The 25,036-nt window shown below is 39.6% G+C and overlaps 1 protein-coding gene across 1 annotated transcript in view; it reads right to left on the bottom strand.

The window, feature by feature from the left end:
- The window catches only part of RNF111 (ring finger protein 111), a 42,947-nt gene that overhangs the window by 2,460 nt on the left and 15,451 nt on the right, over positions 1–25,036 (bottom strand). The window contains exons 3-12 of the mRNA XM_066328517.1: positions 19,805–19,931; positions 17,966–18,129; positions 15,123–15,320; positions 13,949–14,268; positions 12,933–13,188; positions 11,198–11,549; positions 9,516–9,641; positions 8,726–8,852; positions 1,350–1,442; positions 335–430 (exon numbers count right to left, since the gene is read on the bottom strand). Of these exons, the coding sequence (XP_066184614.1) occupies positions 335–430; positions 1,350–1,442; positions 8,726–8,852; positions 9,516–9,641; positions 11,198–11,549; positions 12,933–13,188; positions 13,949–14,268; positions 15,123–15,320; positions 17,966–18,129; positions 19,805–19,931 (1,859 nt within the window). The remainder of the gene's footprint in view (positions 1–334; positions 431–1,349; positions 1,443–8,725; positions 8,853–9,515; positions 9,642–11,197; positions 11,550–12,932; positions 13,189–13,948; positions 14,269–15,122; positions 15,321–17,965; positions 18,130–19,804; positions 19,932–25,036) is intronic.

Below are 25,036 nucleotides of genomic sequence, written 5' to 3'. Positions count from 1 at the left end.
GAGCCTTAGTTTGTGAGCTACCACTGAAGTCTGTTGTTTGTTATCTCCAGCAGTTATTTCACTACTCACAAGGCTACTTGTAACTACTGGACAAGTTAATCATATCAAACCACTGCTGTTTATCCCACCACAGTAGCTCTTTATCTAAGGAAGTAATTTTACATTTTCCTCATGAAACAAGTGGCATTGTAAGCTTTGTTTACAATCCTTGAAATTCCAAGATACAGAAAACATGCCCTCTTTGAAGCCGACACTTCTGCAGATTTAAGCTAACCTTTAACATTACAAGTTCAAAAAACTATTACAGACAGGCCACGATTTGAAAAATCCTCACCTTTTTGTATTTATGTGGATATGTGCATCTTTCTATAGTTCCCTGTGTTGCTCCACGATTAACATTGCCTAGTCGTTCCTCCAAGTGAATCAACTCCTAAAAATCATGAAGGATAAACAGTGTAAAAACTATTATTTCACCTACACTGAGGAAGTATTAGTTTTATTCTAACCCATTTTCATTTTTAGAATTACAAACTCTTATTTCCTGAGTTAATTAAATATAGGCAAAGCCAAAAAGAGTATGTTGTGTGGGAAAAGTGATGGGCTTCTGTAGAAAAACCCACACAACACTGTCTGGTATTTTAAGTTCTAGGGAAATACTATTTTATTACCAACAAATGAGTTTGTCAGCTATGAATGGCTATCAGTATGTTCACACATACTTCTGTGTCTAATGAGGAAAAGGCAATTAAAATATGCTTTGTAAATATTTGCTTTCTAACAGTCATTAAGGCTTTAAAAAAAAAAAAAGTTGCTGAAGTTGAAATACAATGACTGATTTATTTTTCTCCAGCAATGACTTTCTTAGAACCATGAGATGTCACTGAAGAGGTTTTCAGTGGTCTAGGTCATTAACTCTCTGCATCTGATACCTTTTATGTCCTCCTGTTTTTCCCCCCCTCACTCCATTTCAATTCCTGCATTACACAACAGGACAGCACTGTAAGTGTGGCCAAGTTTCAGCCTCACTTGGAGGATCCTGCCACAGTTACTCAGAGACACCACTCCCAGAAGGTCATGGGACTCCTCAGTCCTCCTGATGGCTGGTGGGCAGAGCAAGATGTACTGTCAGGTAATTGCCACCTAACCTGCATTGTCCACAGGGCACCTTTTCCTAACCAGCTTTTCAATATGTTTTTGTCCCACTCCACAATTGTGAGGGCATTCTGTAAGTAAAGGGCATTTTCTGTATGATTCTTTTCTATCTGTATACGGAACTAGCTCTATCATACACCCCCCACATTCCCTCATGACACGTTTTGACATATATCTACTTTTATTCTATTACAAACCTCAAAATTGCCCCTGAAAGGGCCTCTGAATGATGTTCCATCCAATCCCGATGAAATGTAACGGATGTGAGGGTAGCCCGCCATGTCTGGTACCTATTCAAACAGCAGATGTTAAGTTAAACCTATTCAGAACAGTTTCAGTATTCTACTGTTCACTTTGAAATATTCAAATTCCTCTTGCTATCATTGAATCACTTTTTATACTCCTCAGCCTGAGCACACAATTCCAACTGACAGCACAACACAAACACCACTCTGACACATCTGAACGTAACCAGAAGCAAAACAGAAGTGAGACTAGATCCTCTCCTGTAACTTCTCCACATCTGCATTACAATTCCTCAAACTCTCAAAATCTCAATCGGCATTATATAAACCATCATAAATATCTACCTATTCTTGTAAACAGCTAACAGCTGTAACCTAACAGCTACACATGAAGTTATGAAAAGGACTCACTATTCTCAAATACAAGCTTTTGGTACCACAGAAGAAAGAAGGCTAAAGAACCCAATCTGGAAAAAGTAGCCAATACTCTTATCTGACTCAAAAGAACTGAACATCTTCAGACACTTTAAATTTACAGGCTGATAAAAATTAACACTCAAAACTCACATCTGAAGTCACAGTTAACTCCACATAACACTCTGCATTCAAGCATCCACTAAACCTCCTTGCACAGTAAGAGATACAAGCAGTGAACAAAAGACCAGTGTCCAGTGCTATATCCCACAGGCCCTTCAAGCACCAGCACTCTTCATAGAGCAAAGCTGAAGGACAGTTACTATAGCAGGGAACACCTCCACAGCAGGGCTGCTGCATTCCTTTTTTACCCCAGCAAGATGAGTGAAAATGGTATTGACTTCTTGTCAGGAACATCCCAATAGCAATTTTTAATGAGCAGGTGAAAAAAAACCCAAAACTGATCAGCAGAATTGGTTTACCTAATCCCACAGGACACTGACAGGAAAACTGTAAGCAGCAAGTCACTTGGAAATACTTGAGCACCATTTTCCTTTCTGTGCTATCAGCTGATAACGTCTCTGCTCTTGTATATGACAGCTCAACATTCACCTCATGAGGCCATCCACAAACCAGATATCCCAGATACTACTCATGAAGTCACATATTCACATGTTGCTCTTCCTTCCATCAGACACTTCCAAGTTTAACACACATAAAGGTGCAAAACTCAATGAATGCATTGTGGAAAAGCACACACATAGACAAAGCTACCCACATGAAATAAGAGACCAACAAGTCACCTTTCTAGAGTTTTCAATTTCTGTCTTGTAACTAAAAGCTGACAGGGACAGACAAGATTCCTCTGCCCTAAATAATTCTTTTCCAGAAGAGAAAGGCAGAATCTGATTATTTTAAAGCAGTTTACATACTGCTTGTTAAATGACAATGTAATGCCAATGTCCATCACAAATACAGCCCTAATACTGGTCTTAAATGTTAACACATCAGAGTAATAGAAACCAAAAGATGCATATTCTTGTGTATATTGAAACATGTTATGTAAGTAATTGTTGGTATCATAGATCTTACTGTCCAACAATATAAACTGTGGCTGTAACTAAAGAAGTTTGAGAAAGCAGATTAAAAATATGCTGATGTGTATGAAAATTCAGATAATCACTGATTTATGATTCATTCTGCATTTTAGCATGTAATTGTACTTCAGCTTCCAATTACAGCAAATGCATTTAAAGAACTAGGTCATCCACTCACACTATGAACATGCTTATTGTGCCAGGTTTTCACCAGGCATAGACCTGCCTGGCATAATTTGGAAAACTTTATTGTGTATTTTAACATTGGGAATCAATGGCCACAACTCAGAGGAGGGGAACTCCTGAAAAAACTTAACCCAAGTCTAAGAAGTGGTATTCAATGCCTGCTTCTTATTGACCAGGATTTAAAATCAGTCTTTTGGAAAACAATGCATCTGACAGTGCAGATACTGCATCATTACAAGAGGTACAAAGTCACAGATGTATGGCTGTAATTCCATAATTACAGTTCCAATTGCCTCAGCAGTCAGTTTACCAACTGCAGAGACATGCACCTGGATAGGTGCTCTATTTGGAACAAATTCTGACACTGGAAACTAAGCAACTGAATTTAATTTTAACAGCAAAAACTTAAAAACTGTTCAGAGTACCTACCACAACAAACTACTGAACTCAAGACACCAGAAATCTTGTGTGGGGCAGTATGTTTTCATGCTAATAAATGGGCCTCCATATTATCCTGATGGGGATGGCATAACACCTCTGCAAAATTACCTGAGCATACAGTACCTACAGGCTCTTTTATAAAATACCCTGAGAGCACAGCTCACATTTCTGGCCAGGTAAAATGCTAAAAAAACAAACTCAGTTCTTTTACACCTGCAGAATAAGTAGTCTCCTAACACAGCAAAATTTTAACTAAGCACATTTGCGACAAGATGGAGAAAAGATTTGCAAGAGAGAACTATCAATAATATCCAACTAAGAAAAGTCTTACTAAAACTCCTTTGACAGTTACCACCAAACTTCAAATGCAAAAAGATTTCAGCTCTCTTGAAGAGCTTCACACACAAGCAGAAGTTAGTTTTCAGCAAGTTTTCAAATAGAATGTAAGAAAAAAGGAAAAGGTTAAAGCTAACGAAGAACATAAGCCGTTAAAGGCAATGCCAGTCTGCACTAAGTGTTTGTATATATTCTTTTGGGTACAGTCAAATTAAAATATATACTTTAAAGCAATGTATTCTGGACCTGCAAATTTCAGCACGAGTCTACCAGGAACTGTAGCAGTATCACTTGTTTCTTGTTTTGCACTTTCTATTGATACTTTCCATGACCACAAAAATCTGCAGCAACTAAAATAATTCAAGGCTAAGTCTGAACCATTTACAACACAACCATTCTCAACACTTGGAAACATCTAACCTGCAGGGAAGGCTTTCTTTCTTGCTACTCTCTCCTTTAAATACCCTCTACCTTTACAGGATCTTTCTGCTTTTCAGTTGCCAGCCAGTGGAGAGATTCCTGCCCTGTATGGTACCACTTTTCTTGTCCACCCCAGGCTCCATGGTTCACATTAAGTATGATTTCATATGTATTAGAACAAATCCCCAGTGGAAGCCTTTTCAGTTAATTAACTGCTCAGCTACTATCAATACACAAAGAGAAGGAAAGCTCATCATTTAATGTCTTAAGCCAAATACAAACAGACAAAAGCTGCAGTTTTCACAGAAAACCACTGGGTGAAGGAACCCAATAAAATACCATCTGCTGCACAGATTAAACTCAATGGTACCTGTGCCTTAGGGGAACATAAAGTGAGTGCTCTTCAATAGCTTTTATTCTACAAAAAAACCCAAAGAACACTAATTCATGTTTATATTAAGAAAAAAACTAGAATATTTTTCTTAAAAATGCAATTCTATTTGATGCAGCTAATCAAGGCTATTTCAAACCTGAAGTTCATCTTGAACTACTCTGACTACATAAAGTTACAGCCTTAAGTGTTCAGGTGTTACACAAACTTGTTGGCTTTTGGGGCACAGAACAGCTGCATCTCTTAGAGTTGCAACACCTGTGTGACTACACTCTGAGCAGTATTACTTTGACCAGCACAAAACTACCATAATGTGCTGGGACCTACTGCTTACACCTCCAAATCCATAAGCATTTTCACAACTAAATGCAAAGACAGCCTGAAATGCTTTGAATCAATTAACAGGAAAAGGAACAAAGCAGTAAGACTCTGCAATAGAAGAAAAAGGGGACACAGCAAATTGAAAGCTGGATGTGAAATACCTGACAGAGATTAAGGTACTATAAACTTTAGGTTTGCTTGAGGTCTTTGTTGTTGTTTGGAGCTGAGGGGTTGGTTTGGTTGGGGTTTTGTTTTTTTTAAATATGACCCAAAGATCTCCCTGAGACTGAGGAGCTGCAGGTCCACAGATAAATTAACGAGTCTTAATGCTTGCATCAACTCTAGAGAGATTTATTACACCATACCTAACAAATTACAAAGTCCAAATAATTACCCGCATCACTCCTCACCCCTGATTTTTACATTCAACAGGGCATCATTCAAAAGGGCAGAAGAAGCTGGAATCAGGAGCCTGGAACACCATACCCCATGATACATTACAGAAATTGCCACCCTGCTCACCCTGATGTGGTAAACAGTGCTAGAACCCCAAGTCAAAAAGCCTTTCATTAACAGTGCCAAAGGAGCAGCCAAAGGAACCCAGAGTAAACAGAAATATAAGGGGAATCTAACAACAAACACTGGTATCAGAAAAGAACAGAGGAACAGATAAAAAGCCTTTGTGTCCTGCATATTTCTTGTCTAATGTTCCATTAGTTATGCCACACATTGATCTTCACTTGAGTCTCCCTAAAAATGATCAGTTAGCAGAATGGGTATTTGTCCAGAAAGGATTTCATTCAACAACTCTTTCCTCAGGACATGCAAGGCCTTAAAACAGTAACAAACACAAAGTCTAAGACATGGTCACAAAGTAATTAGTTTAAATCAAGAGGGAAGCAGCCTGACCCTTGGATACACAGATATGAAGAAAGCTCTTCCTAACTGCTTTTAATCTAGGACTCCTCCTGAAACAACACTTAAACAGGTAGAAGTCTTTTCAACCAAACTAGGAGAAAAGGAGATTTTGTTTCCCCAACTCTCTATCTGGACTGTCAAAGCTGCTGAACACTGATTATCTTCCCCCACATATCTTTATCATTTTGTCTCCCTGAGGATTAAAACTGCAGTCTGCATTCCAGCACAGAGTAGATAAAGATTTGGTTATGTGCATCTAATTTAAGTCAGAAAGTGATACAGAGTACTAATGTCATTAAAGCCCAAATAATCCATTATGTCCTTTACAGTCTGGCAGTAGTGTGAAAGGGTTTCAGTACTCCACATAAAAAAGGCACACTACCAATTGTGCTGCAAGCCATTTCACACAGTGGATTCAATACTAACCAAATTGTTAGTTAAGTGACTGCATTAGTTACTTTAAAAGACATCTCCCTCTCAAAAAAAAAAAAAAAAAAGAGAATAGTTTATGGTGTCTGTATCAAAAAATATGACTTATGAAATCCCTATTTAGTACCCTCTGTACTTGAAGAAAGCACTCCTTAGAACATTAACAGCTTTGCAGAGGGACTCCATTTACAGTTCAGCCTCTTCCCTCATCCCTATTCCTGAAGTTACAAAAAAAAAAAAAGTAACAGGTGCAAATAAACTGTTGCCTGAAACAGCACTTTTGTTTAAAATCCAGGCAAGTTTGTTAGATGAAAAACTTCACTGACTACCTGGTCTCTATTCAAAATAAGTTTTGCTGACAGATCCACTGCTCACTCACACACATGTGAGCAAAACCCGTGACTTTCTTTATTTAGAGCCATCAAAAGGTATTTGTAATGCTTTGAACTCACTGTATATATAACTTCTAGCAGAGCTCCAACCTGTCTTCATGTTCTTCTAGTGTGTGAATGCACTTCAAATTAGTCAGACTCTACACAACTTCAAAGCCACAGAGCTCAATCTGATCTCAGCAAGGTTCAAACCAGACCCCAAACACTTGAGGAAGTGCTGCTCAGAGCAGTCTGCTCATGATGAAATATGCTGTCAGTGCAGTGTGTACAAAGCCCCAAAACACAAACTTCAGTTTCACTCAGTCACTCATTAATTACCATTATAAGGATCAAATGTCCCTACATAAACATTTGCACAAATTTCTGTAGATTTAAAGATCCTTATTTCATTTGCCACTTTTACCAATTAGAAACTGCAGTAGCCAAGCAGAAGGGCATAAATCCCTAAAATATTTTATCACACATTCAAGAAACACTTCTGAACATTCTCTATCACAGCTTTTTTCTCCTCGACTGCTAAAAAGATGAAGAGTGGGGTCCCAACTATTTGCTTATGTAACATTTCAGCTGTAGGAATATCCCAATTAAAATTAAAATACAATGAAAAATTTCTCATCACACTGCAATATAAGGATCATCTGAACTCCTAAGTTTCTAGAAACTTCACAACAATGAACGGAGTAAATCCTACAGATGGCTTACTGATGAAAATGAGTTGAAACAGACACAGATTTAACTTGCTGCCTCCTAACACAATTACAGCTCCCTGAACTATAGGAGAGAGTCTAAAGCAGCTGATGCTACCTGTAACAGTGCAACACATGACAGAAATGTGAGAGAGTAAAGCCATCTTTCATCCACTTGAAAAAGCAGACACCTAACTGAAGAATGCAGAAAAACTTAATTTGAAGAGATGATGCACAGGAGAAGGTTATGCCTCGCTGGCTACACTAAAATATCAAATTCTACAGACTATTTTAAAAAGTCTGTGCTAAGTATGTGAGCAGCATCCACAAATGACCAACCCTCACACATCAGAGAGGTACTCAAGGATCATCACATCTGGTGGTTAAAGAGCGATGAACACACAATGCAAGACCAGACTGGAGACAGTTACTACAATTTGATTGTAAAGTTACAGTTCAAGCCCCAAATGTCAATTCATGCTACTAACAGAGGAATTTTGAAAGGATGAGACTTGCAGGGGTTTTAAGTTAAAAATTTAGCATTCATTTACAATTTTGATTAGATTAACTAGCTTTAAGAGGATTAAATGTTATTGCTTGACCACACAGAAACACTAAATATACTCAAACTAAATTTGTTTCTCTGTGAATTTTCATTAAACAAAATTAAAATTTTAACCAAAGCTAAAAGCATTCTTTTGAAAATAATACTCTGCAACAACAGTAAAGATATGTTGGTTTGTTTTCATTTTCTACTGTAGATTCAAGAAAGTTGTGTAACAGAGGACTACCTTACCCTCACACTTCCTGCAGATCGTAACTCTTCATGCTACAAAATTATATACTTTATCACACAAAATTAGGTTGATGAACAATAAATATTACTTGAAAACAATCAAATCTCTAGATGGAATTCTAGTTGTGTGTATACACACCTTAAAAAGAAAGAATCAGTGCTAATTCTCATGCATTGGGTGGAAAGTTGGTACCTTTAACTAATCCAAAACTTAACAAAATAATCTGAACTTTAAAAATCAGATGCAGAGGGTCAATGCATTGCAATGCAAGTGACAATTTAGTTCAAGTATACCTCATTGTACAGGAGCTGAAGTTAGAAATGTAGATGTCCCTATACTGTTTCCTCTTACTACACAATGGGCCTGCTCGAGCTCCCTCGCTGGGAGTAACAGACAGACACAGTGAAATATTTCCAGTTAAGCATTCTGCAGCAATGTATACACAGATATCTATTTTCCTGACAAACAAAATCAAAATGACCAATAAGGTATCTCCTTACCATTAGAGGAAGAGCCCCTATTTGCAAGTGATGCAGTCGAGGAGGTGCGTGGTAGTGAGCCAAGTGAGGATGCAAGGGCCCTGGAGGGTAAGTAGCTGCAGTCACACCAGCTTCAATTCCTAGTTCCCTGTCACATGAACAAAAGTGGCATTACAGTAAAGGAACAGCTTGCCTCCTAGGTACAACCACACTGCTTTGGAGAGCCTACAACACAATACAGCTACAACAGTTTTATGTAAAATATTTTTTAAGCCATATTTAAATTTTGCTAAAAGAAATATCTTCCTATCATAACCAGAAGTTACTTTTAAAACAGCTGAAAAGATTAAGTATGAAAAAAATTGAGACAACTCCACATTGACTGTGCCCAGTAATGCTATCCATGTGGAGTCTTCTCTGCAGCACACGCTGTGGGAACTGCAGTCGTCATGCATGCACCTCTTCACTAATGGCCAAAAGGTTTTTTTTTAATAATAAATATATTGTGGAACATAAGGGCACGCTTCATAAGTGGGCCTGATGTAATTGTAAATAAAGTTCAAACAAAAAGGGAGAGAATATAGTAGTCTATACTACAAAACCTTAAAAAAACCTTAAAAAACTAGAAATATACTTAAAATATTGAGTACTCAAAGCAGTAGTTCAAAGCCATATCAACATCTACAAACTTTAAACTAAAGGTACATGCAGCAGCATTTAAAACCACAGCCAGCATTATCAGCACTGTGATCAGCACATTATGGTCTCCTGTCCAGAGTCCCAAGAGCTCAAACAGTGTCAGATTACTCACCAGGCAGACCTCTCTGGAGCTTGTCGAGGATGGGAAGACATAGTCTGAGGCACATGGATGTGATGCCCATGACCATAATTGGGGTGCATTCTGTGAGGATGTGGAGGAGGCCGCTCATGAGCACGTCTAAACAACAAAGAATAACCACAATTAATCTCACCTGCTTTTTAGAATGAAGAAACCATCACCCATAACCAAGATGTTACAGATCAAGCTACTGCTTCAAAATAAGAAGCTCACCATGCAGTATTTTAATTTCTACTTTAGATATAATTTACAAACTAATTTTAACACAGATTTCACATTCAAAGCCAGCTACAGTGACCTGCCCTTCACTTGGCAGCCACGACTACAGAAACTGAAAAAATGTTTAATCCTAACCTTAAAGGACAGGTAGGAAAGGGAGGCCCACGAGACACTCATGCTTGGATTCAGTGTCATTCACAGCTCTGCTGCAGATTATTTCTAGTAAAGCTATACCACCAAAAGTAACTAGGGGAATCTTAACATACTAATCAGAGGATGTTTTCCTTGAAACATGTTTGAATCATAGTTCAGGTAAATGGGGCACACAGTTTTTATCCATGCCAGCTGATACAGAACAACTATGGATTTGAAAAATAACCTGAACTCATGCTGACTGATTCCTGCTACTTTCCCACTTCACCTACTTTACCACAGAAAGAAATAGATTAGAATTTTTCTTTTCATTGCTTTCAATGCAGAAAGGATGGTTTATTATTTAACCTGAAAACTTGGATTTTACCAAAAGCAGTGTATGTTCTCCAGGTTCAGTACCATCTTAAATTACCTGACAAAGTAGACCAGACATCTTGTAAATTTACATGTCCAGGAAGGCAAAAATGTACTTAACAGCAAACTATTCTCATCACTGTAAAGTGACACTTCTTCAGAGAAATCTGTCAAGCTTGTATAAATTATGTGAGAACCATTCATTCTGCAGTGGTGCAGTCTAACATGGGAACAGACCTACCAGCAGAACATATCTGTAGTCTCACCTCCCTTCAGTTTATCAAGTAACTATGGGGAAAAAAACCTGGAGCAATACAATTAAAAAAACAACTTCCATAGTTTCATGAAACCTGAACATCATGTAGACTCATTTTCCCCAAACCAACTCTTAATCTAAAAGAAACATCTTTAAAATTATAGAAATAATGTATAAATGTAAAACTCCTAGGCTGTCCACCCCACAATCTTTATGGGTGCATAATTAGCCAAAAAATTAACAGAAAGCCCACACATTATACAGATGCACTGCTTTGATACATGACAGGGAGGACTCTAACCATTCTCTACTTCCAGTCCTGAAAAGGTAATATTGCTGGACAGGAAGGATACCTGCATTCTCCAGGCTGTCCAGCTTGAAAAGGAATTCCTGCTTACTATCCAGAGTAACGGGCAAGAGAAACAAACTCCCCTTATCTTCCATGTCCCCTTTGTGCCTTACCTGGAGACATCACAGAGAGATGTGACAGGGCAGGGTCAGTCCTAACGCTCACAGGACTCAGACCATTTGTAAAGACACTTCTTACCATGGCTTAACACTAACAGTTCCTAGCCATGCAATTATCAGTTTGAGATTCACATGCAACATTTTACAAACCTGAGGGAAATGAATTATATGTTTAGATATTGTTCTGAGTACATTTGTGACATACGTTGGGTGTTGCATCATTCTTCTTCTCTGGACCTCCATCCTCTGGATCACTTCATGAGGATGTAGCCTCTGTGCTGGAGGTGCTGTTGCAGGGATGTGATGGGATATTGGCTGGTGTGTTGCAGGGAGATGTTGTGGTATTGGAGCAGCTGCATTGGCTAAGGGATGAGTTGGTGGTGGAGGTGGAACAGGATGAGAAGATGCATGAGAGGAGATTGAGGGATGAAAAGGATGCACTGGATGAGGGATAACATAATCCACTTGAGGTGGAGGTTGTGGCTGTGGAGGAGGATTTCCATGAGAGTGAGGACACGCAGAAGCTTGATGGTGAAGAGGTCTGGTCAAGGAGGCATCTGCAATGAAAACATCCAGTGATTTTAATTTGGTCAACTGCAGGTTTTGGCTTAAATTTATTTTAAGAAATATCTTCGCACAGGTACTTCAGTATTATTACACCAGTTTAAACAGTGGCAACATGGGAATATGCGTTTATGTAACTTCTAAATAAAGTGATTCTAGCAATATACCCTACAAGAAACGACATTTTCTGCAGCCAAAAGCATTCTGCTTTCCAATACTGGATAAAAGAAGAAAAAAATCTGTGTAACACCGACTGGAAAAGGTACATAGAAAGGTCCAAGTTGGAAGGGACTTCAAAGATCGACCTTGTTTCAAGCCCCTGCCATGGACATCTTGGACTAGACAAGGCTGCTCCAAGCCATGTCCAGGCTGGCCCTGAACACTTCCAGGGAAGGGGCAAACACAGCTTCTCCCTGCAAGCTGTGCCAGTGCCTCACCACCATCACAGAGAGGAATTTCTTCCTTAAACCTCATCTAAATCTACACTCTTCCCGTTTAAAGCCACTCCCTTCTGTCCTATCAACACATGCCCTTGTCAAAGCCCCTCTTCAGCTCTCTTCAAGCCCTTTAGGCACTGGAAGGTGGTATAAAGTGTCACCAGAGCCTTCTCTTTGCTAGGCTGAACAATTTCAACTGTCTTAGCCTGTCCTTGGAGCAGAGATGCTCCAGCCCTCTGAGCATCTTCATGGTCCTCCACAAATTCACTCCAACAGGCCTGTCCTTGTGCTGAGGAGCCCAAATCTGAAGCTTTGTTTCAGGCGGGGTCTCATGAGAGAAGAGTAGAAGGACAGAATCCCCCTTCTAATATTACTTTACATTTGTTGTTTCATTTTCAAAAGTTCAATCCCCCTCCTGGGTTCACTATTCTACAGAGATAACAAAATACAAAAAGGAAAACCACAATTAAACAAATAATTCTGCTAAAGCAGATTTCACTGGGGGGATGGGACATGGGACCCACCAAGGAAAATGAAATAAAGAGCCAGTGCTAGAATACAAAGGAGATGAAAAATATTTTCACAGTAAACACAGTTTTAAAGACTCAGTATTATTATGGTCACTCATAAAAAAATATTTTAACCTTACCTTGGTCCTGTTCAAACCCCCTAACTGCTTAAATTATTTCTTAAGCTGTGTTTTGCTAGGCCAGGTGTTGGATCAATGCCAGAAGGCAGAGAGTTCCCTGCTGCCCAGGCACTGTCTGCCAGCAGTACCCACGGGGGGAGCGCACGCAGGGGCAGCGGCACCCCCGGGGGAATGCATTCAGGGGCAGCAGTACCCACGGGGGAATGCATTCAGGGGCAGCAGTACCCACGGGGGAATGCATTCAGGGGCAGCAGTACCCACGGGGGGAACGGAGGGGCTGCAGTACTCACAGGGGGAATGCATGTAGTGGCGGCAGGAGGACAGTGAGGCCTGCGGCGGCGGCTGTGGCTGCGGCTGTGCCACCAGCCCCGAGCCGTAGCCGTCGATGGCCAGCGCCTGGCTGGGCCCCGCGCCCGCCTGGTGCCCGTAGAGCGCCGTGCGCGACGAGGAGCCGGGGCAGCACGGGTCAAACGCCGACGTGCCGTGGAAGGCGCCGCTGCCGTGGCTTCTGATACCGCTGCTGCTCAAGTCGACTGGCAGGGCCTGCTGCAGAAACACACCGGCTGTTGGCAAGCCACTCTTCAGACATTGAAAGCAAAGTCACAATTCAAGCATCAGATTTAAAACAATAAAAATAATTACTATCACAAGCAACTGGGAGCCAAATTTTGAAGTTTCACCACTTGACTCTAGAACATTCTTTAAATATGGTTTAACATTTCTTATTCCTAGATTTGTGAATCTGGTGAGAGACTAACTTACTTACACTAGATTCTGCAAAAACCAAACAAACCCTCGCTGCTCCCCCCAACCAAACTGAAAACTTCAACAAAACCCTCCACAACAGATGAGTAAGATACAGCTATGATTTAATTACTGCAAAAGTCTTAAAAAACAATGCTTTTAGAGGAGCAACTCTTTTATACTTTTTATATACAGAACATTAGGCTTGATATTTTTCTTCCCTCAAAGCAGCTCAATGATTTGTATTGCAAAACTGCTATGATGGGCAGGATATATCAGGGTAATTATGTTTGGTTTGCTATGCAGTCACTCATCTTTACAGCCATGAAGAGGTCAGCTGTCAATGATTACTAGCAGGAATATGTCTTTCTGTAAAATGTCAGGGTTTTACGTTCCTATGTATTACAGCTCAATTTTTCCTTTTAGTTCCCTCCTATAATGCCTGATGCAGAGGAAGAGAGTAATTTATAATTGAGCATCCTTATCCTAGTCTCTCCTATATGGAAGAACTCAAAATCCCAAGTCCCAAGGCGTGATGCTGAGTCACAAGGATTAAACATGCCTGCTCATGGTAACTGGTGCCAGAACTGCTGCTTGCTCCACACGGGGCAGGCACAGGAGGAGGCCTTTCCACAGGGCAGCTGGAGTCACTGAACGAAGGAGACAGCGGGACAGCTGGGTGAGGGTTGTGGTGGTGATGGTGGTGATGCTGGAAGTGGTGGCCATGCTGCTGAAAGCAGCTTGTATGTGGGTGCCCCAAAGCATGATGAGTCTGTGAAGGTCCTCCACAAGGAGAATGCTGGGGGCAGCACGACGGTAGCCTTGGCATGGCCGTAGGGCCAGTTTCCAGTGTCGAATTAGATGCAGCTCTTCTTATTTCATCTTGAAGACAAAGTCAATATTGAAGTGAAAAAAATTAGTAAAGCTGATCACTGTAAAGCAGTGTCTTAAACAGAAACAAAACACCCTATATCTTACAATTAAATACTTAACCAATTGAAAATCAGATCTGGACTTTAACAAAAGCCAGATACAAAAAGTAAGACTTCGCTATACCTGCCAAATGAAGCAAAACTGAATGGTTCAGGTGGACACACTCATGACAACCACTGGAGGACATGAACTGACACTTGCTTTATTCCACAAATTTAAGGCACGTCATCAGCAGGGAAAGGATAACAATTGTTCTGTGGTTACTGTGCAGAGACCCCAAATTCCTGTGCAACTGTGGTCCACTCAGGTTAATGGTCCCTCACCACACTTGCAGACAGGGCAGCTCTGTTCCAGTGATGTCATGAGTGCTCCCTGTATATACAGCTCTGTGCAGGTCTGTATAAACGTGCCCCCAGGGGGTTATCCACAGCAGGAGATATACTCAAGGAATCCAAACACATCCTTCACTGCCTTACAACACACACTGAAATAACACCTCTGTAACACACTGCAATGAGAGACTTAATTCCCAGTGAACTACATTCCTCCCCCCCAAAAAGCAAGGATGTGCATTATGTATAACCACATCATTCCAACAGGCACAAGCAGAAAGCTCCAGCAAATTTCCTGCATCTTTATGGAGAAATCAATGGTGTTTTTCAGATTCCTGTCTTCTCAGCTTACTACTGTTAGGTTCAGTACTAGAAGTCCACATGGCATTTAATTTAGAGAATGCTGATTAACTCCCTCTACTCCCTTGGTACTCAGAGGCAATGCAACAGCTCAAAGCTCTTATTCTGTACCTCCAGTTGAAGTGCCAGCAGTGCTGCCACTGGGGAGGCTGGGAGTGGTCTCTGGTGCTGCAGAGGGCTGGCTGCTGGAGACGTTTGGAGCTGCATCAGAGGCCTGCTCTGAGGTAGACGTACTGGAGCTGGTAGTGGAGGCAGAACTCACGACCTGCGGCTCCACTCGAGCTGATGTGGTTGGCACAACTGTCGGCTCTAGTGAAATAAAAAAGCTTTCATGTACTTTAAACTTTAAAAGCTGCTGAGGCTTTTTTATTGTTCTTCCTGCTCTTGATCTATTTTACAAGACATACTCAATTCTGGCCTGGCCAGAAGCTAAGAAAGTCAGAACACAAAAACCTGACGGGCTTGTGTGTGAAAGAAAATTAAAATTATCGCCTTTTTCTCTCCTGTGTTTTTTTAACCAACTCAAGCTTTAATTATTAACATAAAATCAATTCTCAACCAAATTTGACATTTAAGTTTTATTTACTGGATTAAAAAAACCCTACTACAAAGGAGATTAAATTACTTTAGTACTTTATGATATGAATAATTGCTGATATCCTCCATGAATCCACAGAAAAACTACTCTATGATTAAGTATTATCCTTATGACTTTTTATTGCCTACAAAAACAGAAAAACTTGTAGATTGCACACCAAGAACAGCATAAAAATCTAAACTAGAAATACTACTTTATAAACTTCAACCATTCCAGACGCATAGTACTAAAGGCTTTAGCAAGTGATTTCTAGTCTCAACACATGCTAAAAGCAGATTATCAATACTTGAGACTTCTCTTAAAGGTACATACCTGTTCATGTTACATATTGCAAAGCTAACAGTGAGCAATATATCCTGGAAATCCAAAACACTTGATGAATCTTGTCCTTTACTAGATATTTGTAAACAAGTTAAACTTTAAAACTACACTTCCTGGCATAAATAGAACTCAGTTTTGAAAAATACTTTGACTATAAGTTTAAAATTTCTCTTAAGTAATGGAAGGCAATGACATGATTAAGAATATAAGATACCATAAAAGGGAAGATAATCAGAAACAGCTCAGGTTTTTTTAGTAAAACACCGTCTGCATGGATATCAAGGGGAAAAAAGAATCAAAAAACTTCAAATACATCCTTTACACAAAGTCTCAAAATAAAATATGAGTAGTTTTCAAGATTTCTCTCTATATCTAGTAGGAGTATCAGCACCTCAGTGAGCAAAGGAATAAATATATCTTCTCTCTTGCAAGTCTTCCAACTCATCACATTAAAAAAACATGACCTGACATCTACATTTAAATCTCTCTTACTTTCAATATACTAATTTTATTTATTTTAAAGACAATGTTTTAGGTGAAATATATTAATGCTTAAATTCAGAAAACAAGAACAACTTCATAGTACATGCAGAGCTTACACTGAGGAGTGATCAGGCAGTGCTCAGGTCAGTGGCCACCCTGAGCTCCCTCAGGCTCAGGCTCCCCACCAGCCCTACAGACACTTCTGATTCTCCCCTGCCTAAACCAGTGAAAAACAGGAGGATTGGCCCATTGTGAACTACTCACTAAGAGAAACTGGATTTCTTAACATACTGCCCATCCATGAACCCAGAAGATAAAAGGAGATAGGGTCTTTATGCTCAGGGAAGCAGCCAGCCAAGTTCTAAGACCAGTATCTTTGATAAAACAAGTAAAGTTGGGATAAACTGCACAGCTGCCTTTTACAGTGTTAATTCAGGAGTCTGATCATTTTACACAAATTCACATGTGAAATTTGATGCCTTAACCCAAAAATAGTACTCCTTAAATCCTTGAAGATTCACCTCAGGCATTTCCTCTAGAAGGCAGGAGCTAGTCTTTAACACACACGTTATGGAAGTCTATTTTAAAAATAACTTGGCTTCTGAATACTAAAGACTAAACTCTATAACATGGATTTTAAGAGTAAATTAAAGCAATAGAAACCTATACTGCACTCCTTCAACAACAGAGCTGTTGGGATATTTCACAGTAAATCCATAAAAAAATTATCTGTACATCAACCCGTCCTCTGCCTTAAAAGCCATTAACCAATCAAAACTATTCTCAAGCCTTGCTGATTCTCCATCCCACCCCCAAAACCACGACAACTTGAAAAATTAGATATTGCAAGATACTAAGCTTGCAATGCACTCAGGGACAGAACCACAACAGGACAGAACTTTTGTTCACATTACAAATAACATGCACCCAAGGAATCCCCAAAACCACCACCATCTGCAAATATAAATGTGCATAAACGTACATGAGCTTCAGTTTTTCCTTCTCCCAATTTTTTGATGATTGAAAAGTTGCTCTTACAAGATTTAGCAGGAATAGACTTATTAAGTGCCAGCAGGTTTTAATGTTAGGAACCAATGAAAGGTTACAGCTTCAGAAACCTAACACACTTCACTAGTTTAGGGTTGGGCTTTTTTCTTTTTCTAAAAGTTATTTTTACTTCAAGGCTTGAAAGAACAGTCACTATTCCAAAGCACAGGCAATGATAGACTTTCCTTTTATAGTGCTGAATTGAAGTAAGTGCATATTTTTCAAGAAGTAGTTCCAACCTGTTCTGTAATTTCTGCCTGGTGAGTCAGCCCTCAGATACACACCCAAGGCAGTTTTGGAAGAAAAACTGTATCTTTAGATCTCAAAGACCCACTGAAAATGGCAAAACTTTAAATTTTGAAAGGAAGGGCACAAGAAGATTTTCTGCCAGGCTCAGAAATCAGACCCCCTCATAGAAGGGTACGTTATATCCGACTCCATTAACTCCAGCGCCCTTGCACTCCCACCCTGCTCCTGCAGAGCTTTCTCCGACAAGTCAACTCACCATCTTCATCCACGGTGAGGTCCACGACTTCGGCGGCGCTCTGCCGGAGGGGCTGGATGACGGTGGAGACGCGGCTGCGGGATCGCTGCTCCGCAGGCCGGGCCGCGTGCGAACCGGAGCTCTGTCCCCAGTGCGACCGCGAGTGTCCCAGCGCAGAACGAGACCTTGGGAAGGCCAACACCTCAGACACTGCCCTACAGCCTGCCATCACTGAGTTCTGCTCCTCCTGCTGGAGGAGCTACTTGGAGTTTGTTATTAGAAAAGCGTTTTGTTTCATTGAGATACCCCGTGACTCCACTTTCACCAAGCACACAAACGCTACTGCAGCCTTTACCAGAGAACATAACAGCAAATGCCCAGCATGGAGAGTTTAAAGGTCTTTAAACCATGTCCCATGTACATCCAGCTATCTTGAAAAAAAAAAAAAATAATCACAGTAAAACCCTACAACCATGGCCAGGCAGCAATTATAGCTGAAGTTGTTTTAGCTTTGTAAATAGTAATTGAAGAGTCTCCAAATCCTATACTACTCCTGTGCAGTCTGAAACAGCAGGTCTGTAAACGATGATGGAACTATTAAGACAATAAATATTTGTAAACATTAAGTACTTTTGCACGTTTACTTGTGACAGAATACTGTCATAATTTTTATACTTCAAATAATTTTTATACTTCAAATTCCCAGAATACTTTGACTATACAAAATCTCCAGACCTTTCTGTCTAACATTATTTTGCCTCCTCTCTTTGGAGACAAAACACACCTTTTTGTGATACTTAAACTAAAAAGCAATGTGGATTGAGGAGAGGCGATCCTAAGCCTGTAACCATACCTAAGCAAAGGAATGGGTTTATCTATACATTATAACACATAGTACCCATTCTGTCCAGTTTAGCCATGCAAACACAAACACTCAAGACAATGATCTCTGGAGTGTGCATCCTCTTTGGAGCATACAGTCTTTAATTAAGGAAACAATATTTTTACAGTATTGTATTTACTGTTCTCACTGTCAAAAACTTTGACTCTCCAGTATTTACATAAATCAAGTGGCTCTCATTTTCCAAATTGGAAAAACAATGTACTCAGACTTCAAATATTCAGAAGAGGAAAATATGAAGAAAAGGGAATGACTTCACTAAAAACAAACAAAATCCATTGCACGAATCACCATGGAGCTACTGCTGGTTTGGCTGTAGCACTGCAGAAGATGAGGGAAGAAAGAATAAGTTTTTTCAAATCTTAGGGTTATAACAGAAAACACATCTTACTGATGCTAGGAATATACAAAGCTGTCTACTTTTAAAAAGTATCTGGATTTAGGTAGGTTTAAATTTGAAGTTTTCTTCAAGGAAGTCCACTTGAATAGATTCTGTAAAATCTGAAAATATGGAACAAAACTTCCAAAGATTCTTGGACGAACAGGAAAGCATATACACCAGCAGCAGCTTCAAAAAAGTAGGCTGCTTTCCTGAGAAATGCTCAGCTAATCCCTGGATAGTCAACTCAGCCTACACAGGCTCTCTCTAGGATCTCACTGTGCAGCTTTGCTTCTCCCAAATTCTGCACATCAATCACACTAATACAGCCACCTCAACAACTCCAGATTAGCTCAATTCTCAAGCTTTGGCAAAGCTGTACTTTGGGTTTTTTATCCTTACTTTGTTCGGGGGGTTTTGTTATTTGATTGGGTTTTGCTTGGCTTGGTTTTTTTAAACCAGAAATACATACTGTGCATTCTGGTTAGAATTCCAAAGACATTACCTTATGGGCTTTCAATGGCACAAAACATTGTGAGAAACCTGAAGATAACCAAAACTTTATTAATACAAATCTCACCTGTAGTTTTCACCAACTGTGACAATCTCCACTTCACTGTCTGTTGAGGTAACATTTATTTCTTCGTTAGCAGTGACTTGGGGAGTGGAGGATGCTTCAATCACCACAACATCTTCATCAATGCTTCCTGATGGGAAAGAAGGAAGAAGAAAGTTTCTACACTCCATTTATACCTCACTCAGCAACTGTCACTATAAGAGACTACTTCTCATAGATTTAAAATATATGTAGGCAGAGAATTCCACAGTGTATGTCAAAACCTTAGGTGCAACTGTCAAATACATGACCTAGTTATTAAAGGGAGCAATTCTGCTCTAAATGCTGAAGCAAAAGGAAGGAAGGAGACAGAAGACTGAGTGTGGGATAGGTATGCAAGCTTGCATTACAAGCATTGAAAGCAGTTATAGTGAACTTTATTATCTAACACCAACAAAATTCAGTCATTTAATATAAAAACAGAACAAACTTGCAAGCCAGCACAGCAGTCATGGTTTGTTATTACTAATAGCTTTTTAAAAAATGGTTTTATAGGTATCAGTCTCAAGGCTAAACATTGACAACAGAAGAAGGATCCATTTGTAAAAAGATCCCTTGGTGTTTATAAACACCTTTGCATCTAGACTTTGTGGCATTCACAATCTGTATAAAATTAAACTAAGAATGATATAAAACAACAACAAAAACCTCAGAAAAGAGACAAGTTTTCTTAGGAAACAACTTCCACTTCAGGAAGAATGATTACAGTTCCAGCCTAACAAGGAGACACATGAAATACTCCTCTAGAGCTGCATCTCTGACAGTGAGGAGCCTGAGCTATCTACAAGACTTAAACTGAGCATGGATTATTCACTGAGCTCAGAAGAACTTCCTAAAAAAATGAGCTGTATAGCTTAGAAATCACAAACTATCATTTTGGGTTTTGCAAATTGCCTCAAGGAAGTCCTTGAAGAATTTGGTCTCATTCAAGTCAATACTTCCATCCTGTATGGATTGAATGCAATTACACGTCAGGAAAGATTATCCATTTTTATTTTTAACAGTTTTTCTGCTCTGAAGAAAAACCCAACTGCATTACCATTATCCAATAGCCTTTGTTTCTGACCATAATCATCCCAGAAAGATCGCTGACTGAAGATGTAAAGAGTGATGCTTCCAAATAGTGGCACTAAGAAAACTCTAGCAATTGGAAGTAGAGTGGAACAAAATTAATTCTCAGAACTTGCATGAAAATTTTGGGGAAAACTGAAAATATTGTGAAGTCTAAAAAATAAAACGACATTCCAAAACTTAAAAGCAAAAGACCAATTACTCAGAGTGAAAAGCAGCAGCTAAAGCCATCATCACATTCAGAAGAATGTAAACATTGTGCCTATCGTGGCAAACAAGCAACAGCTTCCTTACACTGAACTATCTCAGCTGCTGTCAGACAAAACAACCCGGCCAAGCAGCTGGGAAATACTGAGAAAAACCTGCAGCTCCTCCTTCCAGCTTCCAAACCTGCACTTCTCTGAAATACAGCAAGTTTGAGAGCATTCCTCAGAGTCCCCACATCCTCAGGCTCAGTATTTATTCAAATTTACAACAGGTGCAAAAGTAGAAAGATTTAGGCTTAAATAGGATTTTGTTACCTCAGAAAACAAACAAGTTCTCCTTAAGGACAGAATCATCTGCCATGTAGATCTATACTAAAATTCACCCAGTGTGCACCTCTACTGGAATTCTGACACAAGCTTAGCTCATGAAAACCAAAAGGAATTCTTACCTGAATGTCTACACAATTCAGATATCTTTCTCAATGTTTCAAAGCTCATTTTATTCAATTTTTTTTTTTTTTTTTTTTACACACACACCTTTAGCTGAGAGGTGATTGTACCAACTACACAAATCTGGCTGTAGAAAACATCAGGACTAGTACTGAATGAACAGGTTCTAATGACTTCCAAAATAACTAAGAAAATCTTTATTAAAGAAGTCAAAGTTGCTCCAAGTAGGATATAGCTCAAACATAGTTCAGACACACACGATTTCCTACTGTTCACGCTTCTAAAAACACCTTCCCAAGTCAAAAGCACAAACTGATGAAGTTTTCATGCCATGAAGTACTTTCCTCTACAAGGAACCAATACTTTCTTCAAAATTAAGCAGAAAAACAGCTCCTCTGAACTATGTAAATATTTGTTTTATACAGTCCTCCATGATAAGATATAATTCTTTCTTTCAGCACATACCAGTCACTGGCCAGTCATTGTCTGTCTATTAAATTTTGCCTGAAGTTCTTTAAGCATGAAAGCCTTACTCATCAATGCATCACCTAAATGACTGAAGCTGTAAGAAGCCAGCTAAATCTGGATAATTACAGAGTTAACTACATATTCCTGCAGTTCTTCAGGGTTCTTTTGCTTCAAGGAGAAGAGTCACTGGACTGTTGACAGCAAAACAGTTATGCAGGTGTAAGAGATTATTTTGTACTACTTTCAGAATAATACCTATGGCTACAAAACAAACAGAAAATCATCCTCCTGCAGGCACACATTATTTCTCTGTCATCTTCTGACTCACAGAACACAGCAAGCAAATTATGCTCTAGTTATTTGTGAGTAAATTAACCTTTGGGCCACCACTGAAAGACTTAGTCCACATTTCAAGTGAGCTATTTAAAAATAAAACTTCTCTTGAAAAATCACACAAGGATTTTATTAGTTTCCACAGAATTTGGGGCTGCTTTTTTCCCCTTCTCCCGTCAACAAGTAATATTTCACAGTGCACACAAGGCACCAAATTTCAATTTGCAAGTTTTTCATTTCCCAAACCTTTCAATAGCCATTAGTAATTAAGTTTTGTATGTGACTATTAATCAGAAATAATCAGTAACTTCTTCACGTAAGTTTTTTCTCCTCTTTTAAAAGCCTTCTTTATGATGAAAAATAGTGCTCAACTTGTCCAGGGGAAGGGATAGACTGCACATGTTTAAATCCAAATCTGAACATGTGTAAAACTGTAATCCTCCCTTGAAAATAAAAACATTCTCATCCAAGCCTTACCCCACAAAGACAGTAAATCTGTCATAATAAAGAGCTTTATTAAGCAGAATATAACTTTTATAATAAAATAAATTTAATATTGGACTCTGAAGGCCAATACTTAGAACAGTAAATGACATTTTCCCCTAGAAAGTTGTAATATTACTTCACAACCGAAATTGCTATGTGCCACTGGTAGACCAACTTGCTGGGAAGCAAGCTTTAGAATTAAATACTTTAATGATCCAGAAGCTGTAAGGAAGAGACTAAGCTTTGCACAGTGTAACATGTATAATACATATAATTGTACTACTACTTAACTCTAGAAGACCATGGGATAACTCCAAGATCAATCATCATCCCCCCGCAAGTACCCCACCAAAAGCATAAATAACACTGCTGTAATACCCAAGTTTATGTCTGGCTGACTGTTGTCATTCTTAGAGGGTATTTTCACATCTGTTTTGCAATTAACATGGAGTTTTACCAGTCTGAATATTACATGTAAGATAAGAATTGTACAATACACAGTTTCAAATGAGACAGGCTGATCACATCTTAAGTGAAACCAGAAGAGCTTTAAAATCAGTAGTCAAGTTCCAGTGACAGAAATGACTTATTTTGAGTTCCAAGATTTCACTGGATCACACCAAGAGCCCACTCAAGCACATGATCTCTCTACCAGCTGCAGCAGACAAAAAACTCTGCAGTCAGAGCAGAAAATTCAGGCTACAAACTTTAACTAAAAGCTCTCACACCCCTCAGCATCCACAAAATCATCACAGACATCAGAGCACACTTTCTTGCCCAGTCATTGCTCATGGACAGCTGTCAGTAAGTGTTGAATCCCTTTCTGAATGTGGGACTGTGTGCCTCTACAGCCACTTATGCTCATGAATTAAAGATAACGACTTGGAGAGTAATTCAGCTTGAAATGAATAAAATTCTGTCCTGCTAGTATTAATGAGTACTGTCTCCTTTCCCTCTCAAATGTCCTGAACTAGGCGTGGCTGGCAGCCCTGCTCTGAGCCCACTAACCCTGTCAGCATAACACCACTGTATGAGGAGCTGGTCACGTATTTTTTAGCTTTGTTCTCGTTCCCAGGCTCTGAAGGTCCTGTGAACCAAGCAGACAGACCAAACACGTTTGTGCTCTCCCTCCCTAGATGTCTCAAGATATCTGGGTGCCAGGACAATCACTCCCTTCCCCGGTGGCCTTGAAGGTCCCAGGGAGGAGGCCAAGCAGGTGGTGTTGACGCCTCGGCCACAGCACAGGGAAACCCAAGGGCACTCAGAGCACTGGCCAGAAAACCCAGCAGCTGCAAGCCTCAAGTGGGAACCTGGACCAGAAATGCAACACCCTCCCCTCACTGGTGACAAGGGACACCTCTGTCATCATCTGCTTCCTCTGAGGATCGAGTGAGTGACTCATGTTCTTTTATATGGTTTTTGAGTCTAGATTATGAGTGTTATATTGATAAAGCACACCACATGTTAAGATTTGACCTGATCTGCAGAGGGTCCAGCTGATTAGAAATTAACTTAGTGGTAGTATAAATTTTGTATTATGCTACTTACAGATTGTATTACATTGATTCTACCTACAGAAATCCAGTGCCATTCTACTCATAAAATCGTGCTAAGAAAAGAAAGACTTAATTGTAACTAGTATTTAATGCTGTCAACATTATGACAAGAACCTGCCTGTTCCCTTACAGTTGTGTGACAACAGTTTTTCTGTACCTGAGACTTACTTGGAATATACTTTCCAATAGCTGTGCATGATGGGAAAAAAATTTTCCAAAGCACACAAATCAAAAGTCTGCACCCTGGTGGAAAAGACAGTCAACCACAGTTTAGGGGATTTTGTCCGACTCTGAGCCAAGCTAATTCAATCCTGTACCAACTGTTCTTAACCTTGCACTAAAATCAGTCCTATGGGCAATGCCACAACAAGCCAATTCTACAAATAGCATCTTTTCAGCACAGAAAGCTGCAGCAGGGCTGAAGGGAATTCCACACTGACTTCTATTACTGTAGCTATTTAAAGGCCCAATTCACAGCAGATGGATACAGCAACACTGATTAATGTCCACTGCTCATAAAGCCAGGTGCTTCTTTCCTCACCACTCCTCAGTTCCTCTCCCGTAAGCAGCAGGGTAAACAGGATACTTAAACACCTCCTTATCCACTAATGCTATTGGGATAAAAG

The sequence above is a fragment of the Sylvia atricapilla genome, chromosome 13 (genome assembly GCF_009819655.1).
Source record: "Sylvia atricapilla isolate bSylAtr1 chromosome 13, bSylAtr1.pri, whole genome shotgun sequence".
Classification (NCBI taxonomy): Eukaryota; Metazoa; Chordata; class Aves; order Passeriformes; family Sylviidae; genus Sylvia; species Sylvia atricapilla.
This window is presented reverse-complemented; position numbering and strand designations above follow the sequence as displayed.